Here is an 8,941-nt window from a genome sequence, read left to right as displayed (position 1 = left end):
ATCCACTCACCTCAGCCTCCCAAAGGCGCGGGATTACAGGCTGAGCCACCGAGCCCAGCTGAGACCCTTTTTTCTTGCGGGAATTCCTGTGCTTTCACTTTTATCTACCACATGATATGCAGTAGGTTAAAATATGAATGGGATGGCCAGCGCAGTGACTCACTCACACCTATAATCCCAGTACTTTGGGAGGCCGAGGTGAAAGGATTGCCTGAGCTCATGGGTTCAAGACCAGCCTGGGCAACTTGGTGAGACCTCGTCTCTACAATAAATCAAAAAATAAGCTGGGCGTGGTGGCGCGTGCCTGTAGTTCCAGCTACTTGAAAGACTGAGGGGGAAGGATCACCTGAGCCCAGCAAGTCAAGGCTGTAGTGGCTGTGAGCATGCCAGTGCACTCCAGCCTGGGCAACAGAGTGAGAGTGAGACTCCAACTCAAAAAAAAAAAAAAAAAAAATGAATGAGGGCTGGACGCAGTGGTGCACTCCTGTAATTCCAGCTCTTTGGGAGGCTAAGGCAGGAGGATTGCCTGAGCCCAGGAGTTTGAGACCAGCCTGGGAAACTTGGCAAGACCTTGTCTCTACAATAAGTTAAAAAATTAGACAGGCATGGTGGCGCACGCCTATAGTTCCTGCTACTTAGAAAGCTGAGGTGGAAGGATTGCCTGAGCCCAGCAGGTCAAGGTTGCATTGGCCATGATCATGCCATTGCGCTCCAGCCTGGATGACAGAGTGAGACTCTGACTCAAAAAAAAAAAAAAAAAAAAGAATAGGAGAACACATTGGTCAGACATTTATGACTTCAATAAAATAAATCCCGGTTTTATTCTGTCTCACCATAAAACTAACCCTTACCCACATGCAGTGTCACCAGTGTGCAGAGGCAGGACAGGAGGAATCATGGCTGCAGCCTGAGGACGAGAACATGAAAAGCCCAAGTTGTAGCTGCCTGACTCAGATGGGATCTGTTGTTTGCCAGCTGGGGACCTTGGCAAGTTACCTAACGTGTATCACACAGTGGCAGTGTGGAAGTTAACTGAAAACAGAGTGTCTAGCCAAAAGTCTGGCATTCTGCCGCACTCAGTAAATGCAAATTACTTCCTTTCCTGTAAGAATCTGCTCCTTGGCAGCAGCAACAAACAGAAGTGGAAGTTGGAATGATCATATCTATTTATGGCTACTGTCCCATAGGGGCCAGGGAGGAAGCACTTCCCTCCCAGTGTATTAGAGGTCTGTGTGGGTTTCTTAGATTGCGGAATTTTTATTATTTTTTAAATTAATATGTGTAGGCTTTTGTTTACAAAAAATATTAAATGATAAATATATACAACTTATAAAATAATCAGATAAGCTCCAATAAGGAAATATAAACAACTCATACTCCTGCCACCAAAATACCCATGGTTGACATTTTGTGGCACAAACACACACACACACACACGCTTTTTATGAAAATGAAACTGCATTCTTTTTTTTTACTTTCGAGTTGGAGTCTCACTTTGTCACCTAGGCTGGAGTGCAGTGGCATGCTCGCGGCCACCACAGCCTTGACCTGCTGGGCTCAGGTGATCCTTACACTTCAGTCTTCCAGGTAGCTGGAACTATAGGCATGCACCACCACACCTGGTTTATTTTTTGATTTATTGTAGAGACAAGGTCTCACCAAGTTGCCAGGCTGGTCTCGAACCCGTGGGCTCAGGCAATCCTCTTGCCTCTGCCTCCCAAAGTGCTGGGATTATAGGCATAGTCACCACACCTGGCTGAAATTGCATTCTATATATTCCATATACTGTTTGGTCACCTGCTTTCCTCATTCAACAACATATCAGAAACATTTTTCATGACATTAAAATTCCTTCTACGTCACTTTAAAGTGACTATGTAGTATTAACCAAAATTTACAATTACTAACAGTATTTCAATGGGCAATCACATAAATCTTTGTATATATTCACAATAAATTAGGCCGATAAGGTGCTGGGTCAAAGCGTGCATATTTTAAAACATGAAGTCACAACTGGGCTTGGTGGCTCAAGCCTGTAATCCCAGCACTTTGGGAGACCGAGGTGAGAAGATTACCTTAACTCACAGGTTCAAGACCAGCTTGGGCAACTTGGTAAATAAAAAATTTAAACAAAAATTAGCTGGACGTGGTGGAGCACACCTGTAGGTCCAACTACTTGGAAGGCTGAGGCAGAAGAATCGCCTGAGCCCAGCAGATTGAGGTCGTGGTGTCTGTGAACGTGCCACTGCACTCCATCTTGGGTGACAGAGTGAGACTCTGACTCAATAATAATAATAAAATAATAAAATAAAGTATGAAGTCACATTGCCCTCCAGAAAGATTCTATCAATGTACATTCTCTGAACATCATTCTTGTGATCTCAGAACTAAGGAGTGATTTTAACTTTAAGTATATGAATTCTATCATCAAATATATATATTTTTCTAAAACTGCTTTAATGAAGGGGTCTAAATAAGGGTCCACTGTCCCTTACACTCAACAGGATGTGTATGGAGTGACTATGCTGGATGCCATCCTCTTCTGTCCCCTCTTTCCTCCCCATTCTGAAATGAAAAGCAACGATAGATGCTCAAGAAATTGAGTCAGTGCTGCCATTCTCACCCATCGGATCACTGAGCCTTGCCTGAGCTGTGTTTTCTTTTTAAAAAATTTTTATTTTAAAGATGTGGGGTACAATCCAGGGTTAGGTATACAAGTCAAATATATATTGATGGCTTACTATCAGACTTTTTTTTTTGCCTCTCATGGGACCCTCCCCCAGAATCCACACCCACATCTGACCTTGGACACACCCCCTAAGCAACAAACAACTGCTGATGCCTGGCACCTGCCCCAGCTGCAGCCTAGAAAACGGAAACAAGAACGCTCTCCAAATGGGAAAGATCTTCCTTTCAAGCCTCCTGAAAAGTAGTCCCTGATAAGCAGTCACTGAGTCACCTTCCTTACTGCCTCTGTGGTGGGAGCAACCATGGCCTGGAGTCTCCGTGGGAAAGTTCAGCTCGGGGGGCTGCTCCTCTCCCTCCTTGGCTGGATCTGCTCATGTGTCACCACCGTCCTGCCCCAGTGGAAGACACTTAATCTGGACCTGAACGAAATGGAGACCTGGATCATGGGGCTTTGGGAGGTCTGCGTGGATCAGGAGGAAGCTGGCACGGCGTGCAAGGCCTTCGAGTCCTTCTTGTCTCTGCCCCAGGAGCTCCAGGTAGCCCGTATCCTCATGGTAGTCTCCCATGCTCTGGGCCTACTGGGGCTTCTGCTCTCTGGCCTCGGGTCCGAATGCTTCCAGTTTCACAGGATCAGAAGAGTATTCAAGCAGAGGCTTGGCCTCCTGGGAGGGACTCTGGGGGCATCAGCTTCAGCAACTACCCTCCTTCCAGTCTCCTGGGTGGCCCATGCCACAGTCCGAAACTTCTGGGATGACAACATCCCCGAGATTGTACCTCGGTGGGAGTTTGGGGATGCCCTCTACCTGGGCTGGGCTGCCGGTGTTCTCCTGGCTCTTGGAGGGTTGCTCTTCCTCTTCTCTGCCTGTCTGGAAAAAGAAGATGCACCTTCCTCCTTGTTGGCAGATCCTACAGTCCCCCCATCCTGTGCTCCAGTGAAGGAGTCGGATGGCTCCTTCCACCTTACAGCAAGACCTAGAAACCTGGTCATCTAGGACTGGCATCTGCCAAGGAATCTCTGAAATAAAGGAATGTCAGTATAATCCTTTCTCTTTCTCATTCTTCTTCATTCTGTATTTGTTTGCCTCAAAGGGGGGTGGTGGGGGTCACTGTCCCATTTGGGGAGGATGTGACTATCTTGGTACGGCGATCTTTATTTCAAAATGAAACCTCAGGGCAACTGTGTCTAATACAAGTGCTTTTCTTATTTGAGATTTTATTTCTATTAAAAGGCCTTCAAACTCATAATATGACATACTTGATTCTTTCTTTGCTAAGGAAAGATAGATTACAAAATTCCCTCCATCAGAAAAGCAGTGTGAACAGGCACTCATTGTATGCATGGCTAGAAAAGTCACTGATGGTGCCTTGGCACAGGAAAGTGGATGATTGGCTCAGCACAGCACGTCGAATAGAAATCCTCCTGGGGTCCATTTTCAGCCTCAGGTGCACAATTTGAAAGGGAGCTTCAAATATGTCTTTGCTGTTTTTGTGGATTCTTAATATCTCAAAGGGGAGACATATTCTTGTTTCTGCTATGTTAGGAGGCTGTGAGTGGTCTGCTCTGTCTTCCCTGTCTGCAGTGAACAGTCTGAGTGAGTGGCAGGGTGACCAACCCTCCTGGTTTGCTGAGACTTGGTGCTTGTCTGTGCTAAAACTAGGAAAGCCCCAAGCAAACTAGGACTGACTGGTTACCCTAGGGTGGTTGTGTATATATGTGGAGAGAATGGGCTGGCTCCTCAGAAATGTCTTTTACCATGTGAAAAATCACCGAACAAACCCTTAAATTTTAACCCAAATGCCAGCAAACCTACCCAGGCTAGGATTGCAAATCAAGTCCCCTCCATAACAATAACCCAAGTGCCTTTGCTTGCGCCACCTGCACTGGCAGCCTGTCTGCCTGACCACCCCACCCATGGGGTGGAATCTTCCTCGGGCATTTCTGCACGTTTTCAGGGAGGAACCTCATGCTGCTCAGAAACCTGGCTGGCAGTTGAGTCAGGCTCCAGTCTCCACTCTGTTCCCCTCATTGCCCCTTGTCCCCACCCCTGTAATCCGTTGAAGAAGTGTCACCATTGACCCTGCCAATAACTCCCACAGGGAACAGCTAAGAGGAATGGCTCACAGTGCTGGACACTGTGGCTCATGCCTGGGCCAGGCTCAGTGGCTCAGCCTGTAATTCCAGCACTTTGAGAGGCTGAGGTGAGTGGATTGCCTGAGCCCACGGGTTCGAGACCCACCTGGGCAACTTGGCAAGACCTCATCTCTACAGTAAATCAAAAAATTAGCCAGGCGTGGTAGCGCTCACCTGTAGTTCCAGCTACTTGAAAGGCTGAGGCAGAAGGATCGCCGGAGCCCAGCAGGTTGAGGCTGCAGGCGACAGAGTGAGACTCCAACTCAAAAAACAAAAAACAAAAAAAAAAAAGAAAGAAAGATTTTTGAGGTTAGGAGAGCAGATATTGTTTTGCCACTGAAGAAACTGAGATTCCGAGAATCTCAATTTTAGGTGACAAGTCCATGGCGAGTTATCAGCTGAGTCAGGACTTGGACCCAGAGTTTGAGTCCATGGCAGGCTTTCTTCACCTCATCTTGTTGCCTCAAGGGATGGGTTGCCTAGACAATCCACCAGACCAAAGGACAAACTAGTGCTGAAAGAAATGGAAAACCAATGACCTTCAAAAAACTTCTCCTTTGTGCTGATGTTGAGGTTCAAACAGAGTTTTGTCACCAGGTGGCTCACCTGCTCCTGCCAGTGGCTTGTAGCCCTCCTCCTAATCCCATGTTTGCAGGTGCTGATGAAAAAAAAATCGGACCACCCTCTCAGATCCTCTCCCGCTCTGGGAGATTTTCTGTTCTCTCAGTAAATCCTGCTTTCCCATCTTCCAGTCGACCATGTTCCTCATTCATCCTGGGCACGAGACAAGAAACCAGACCTCAAGTGCTGCAGAAGATCGTCAGGCCGAAGAGCCATGCACCCCAGAGCCTGGCTTGCCTGCTGATGAAGCTGGCTGAACCAGGAGAGCTGCCGGCAGAAGGCAAGACTCTGAAGCTGAGACGCTTCTGAGGGTTGGCTTGCCAGCCCACAGAATCAGCAACACTCTCAGGGCTAGGCTTGCCAACACTCCTGGGGCTAGACTTGCCAGCCCATCGAGCTGATGCTCTTTAGAACTCCACTTGCAGACCCACGGAGCTGACACCCTCAGAGCCCAGTTGACCAGAAAAATCTGCACCACCATTTCCTAATATATCCTAGTGAAAGATAATTTTAAAAAATATTTTAATAATCATAGCAGAGCTCAAATTATTGTGTTTTGAATTAATGTGTCTGTGTTCAATAAACTGAATAAAACTTATTTGAAGGATAGAAAAAAATATCAGCATGTGATTATGACTTCCTTTGCAAAATAGACACAACTGAAGATTTGTGAAAAAAATGTCCTGTCTTCTCGACTCTCTTTATAAAGGACTCCAAGGCATTTTTTTCAAATGAGTGTGGGAGGGACTGTTGATGACACGTTGGCCAAGTAGTCAAGATCTCGCCATACCCAGATGGGAATGTGATCTGCGTTCTGGTGAGAACACACTTAGAGAAAGAGTCTGAGAAAGATGATGCTATTCACCTAAAACTGCCAGTGTTTTGTCTACCTGCTTTAAAGGAGAAAATAATGAGAAATAAAAATAGAATTAATTCAATCTTCGCTTCAACCTAGCCTTTTCTCATACAGATCTGTGGTAAATTATTCTAATGTTGAAAACATTTCTTTACTATGGTTACACATGGAGAGGTACCAGAAATAGAGGTACGAGAAACAGAGAGGGACACGAATCAATCAATATCTCAAGTCAAAAGATTTTTGCTTTATGTATAAAACATTGTGAGAAAATAACTCAAGGACTCGCTGACTTTGATGCAGTGAGAATTCATGGCAACTCGATGCTGTCTTCTCTACCAGCCTGGGTCTGTAAGTTTCACCAGTAGCGGCAGTTAAGGCATTCCAGAAAGCCCCTATTCAAAAATACTCATCTGTAATCACTCTACAGAAAAGTCCTCAAGGAGCTTGATGTGGATTAGACACATCTGGGATGAGAGGGAAGTCAGAAGTAGTTTAATGGACTTCTGGCCAGGAGATGTGTCTTCGCAACCAGGGTTAGGACAATAAGCTCAGTCTGGGAAATGTTTGAAGTCACTGGCTCTGAGTGGGGAAGGGAGGGTGCTGAAAGGAGGAGTTCACTTTCTGGTCTATCGATTGGGGGCTTTATATTTTTAAGCTAGTTGTTTTCTCACAACTCCATCTATGTTTATAGAATGTAGAATGGACTTCACTGCTGTCCAGAATTCTGAATAAAGCCTCAAAGTCATGTCCCATGGGTGCTGTGTACCTCATATTCCAAAGGGAGAGAGACTCAACACATCGGTGCCAAGAGGCATCCACACTGGTCAGCCTTCACATCCAATAGCCTACAGGAGAGAAGCATCCAGATTCACTAGGTAAGGATTCCTGGAAGACAATTCTTAATAATCGAGAGGATTATCGTGTTCTCTACCCTTCCCGGTGTAGGACCTTAAAAGACCTACTCCCAGATCAGAGTTGTTCTGGGAGGAAAAACCGGTATCTGAAGCACACCCTACCCCAGCACTGCCAAGCTACTAATTCCACAGGCCCACTCCCGCCGCCACCAGGATAGAGCCCAAGAAAGTTCTTGAGAAAACCTGAATTGAGAATTGAGTTGTGGAGGCCTACAGGCGAGCTGTTGACTACTTGGCTGACCACCCCTGGAACAGCCCAGAGGTGGGAGGCTGGTGGTGGCAGGACAGTCTGCCTTTTACAAAGGCAAGGTGGGGAGCGTCCCAACCCAAATGGGTGCCATGGAAGGCAATGTGGGTGACCTTGTCCCAGAACACCTTGGAAAGAGGAAATGACTAGGTCAGGAGCTGAAAGGAGTGGTAAGAGGTCAGCCAGAGAACCCTAGAGCCATTAGGGAGTGTGGAGGCTTTCTGCAGGGTTCTTTGAAGAGCCCATAAAGTGCCGCATAACAAAAGTTAAGAAGTGGATTCCACCTTGGCACGGTGGCTCATACCTGCAAATCCAAGCACTTTGGGAGACACAGACGAGAGGATTGCCTGAGCTCAGGGGTTCGAGATCAGCCTGGGAAACTTGGCGAGACCTCGTCTAATCAAAAAATTAGCCAGGTGGGGTGGCATGCACCTGTACTTCCAGCTACTTAGAAAGGTGAGGCCGGAAGGATTGCCTGAGTCCAGCAGGTCGAGGCTGCATTGGTCGTCCAGCAACAGAGTGAGACTCCAACTCAAAAAAAAAAGAAAAAAGAAAAAAGAATTGGATTCTTGCCATAACAAAGGACTTTGAATCAAGAGAGTATTATATACCTTGGCATCTTCCTAACCAGAGACGTGAAAGACTTTTACAATGAAAACTACAAAACACTGCTCAAAGACATCAAAGATGACACAAACAAGTGGAACAATATCCCATGCTCATGGATTGGAAGAATCAACACTGTGAAGATGTCCATCTTACCTAAGGCAATCTACAGATTTAATGCAATACCCATCAAATTACTAGCAACATTCTTCTCAGAGCTAGAAAAAACAATACAGGAATTCATATGGAAACACAAACGACTAAGAATAGCCAGAATAATCCTCAGCAAAAAAAACAAAGCAGGAGGTATCACATTACCAGACTTCAAACTTTACTATAAAGTTACAGTAATCAAAACAGCTTGGTATTGGTACAGGAACAGGCATATAGACCAATGGAATAGAATTGAGAGTCCAGAAGTAAAACCTCAATTTCTCAACCAACTCATCTTTGACAAAGCCTCCATCACCCACCACTGGGGAGAGGAGAACCTATTCAGTAAATGGTGCTGGGAAAACTGGCTGACCACATGCAGAGATTCAAGCAAGACCCCTATCTATCCCCATACACAAAAATTAACTCTAAGTGGATCAGAGACCTAAATGTAAAACCTCAAACCATAAGAACTTTAGAAAATGCAGGACAGCCGGGTTCGGTGGCTCAGCCTGTAATCCTGCGCCCTTGGGAGGCTGAGGTGAGTGGATTGCCTGAGCCCACGGGTTCGAGACCCGCCTGGGCAGCGAGACCTCATCTCTACAATAAATCAGAAAATCAGCCGGGCGTGGTAGCGTGCACCTGTAATTCCGGCTCCTCAGAAGGCTGAGGCGGAAGGATCGCCGGAGCCCAGCAGGTCGAGGCTGCGGTGGCCGGGAGCG

The 8,941-nt window shown here is 46.3% G+C and overlaps 1 protein-coding gene across 1 annotated transcript; it reads left to right on the top strand.

The window, feature by feature from the left end:
- The first annotated feature begins 2,990 nt into the window (after positions 1-2,990).
- CLDN25 (claudin 25) lies at positions 2,991-3,680 on the top strand. The gene has a single exon (XM_008073378.1). It carries the CDS (start codon positions 2,991-2,993, stop codon positions 3,678-3,680), a length of 690 nt encoding a protein of 229 aa, XP_008071569.1.
- The last annotated feature ends 5,261 nt before the right edge of the window (positions 3,681-8,941 follow it).

Source organism: Carlito syrichta, unplaced genomic scaffold (genome assembly GCF_000164805.1).
Source record: "Carlito syrichta isolate Samal-C Ts95f unplaced genomic scaffold, Tarsius_syrichta-2.0.1 Scaffold115681, whole genome shotgun sequence".
Lineage (NCBI taxonomy): Eukaryota > Metazoa > Chordata > Mammalia > Primates > Tarsiidae > Carlito > Carlito syrichta.
Note: the sequence above shows the minus strand (reverse complement) of the source record. Positions and strands in the feature narration are given on the sequence as shown.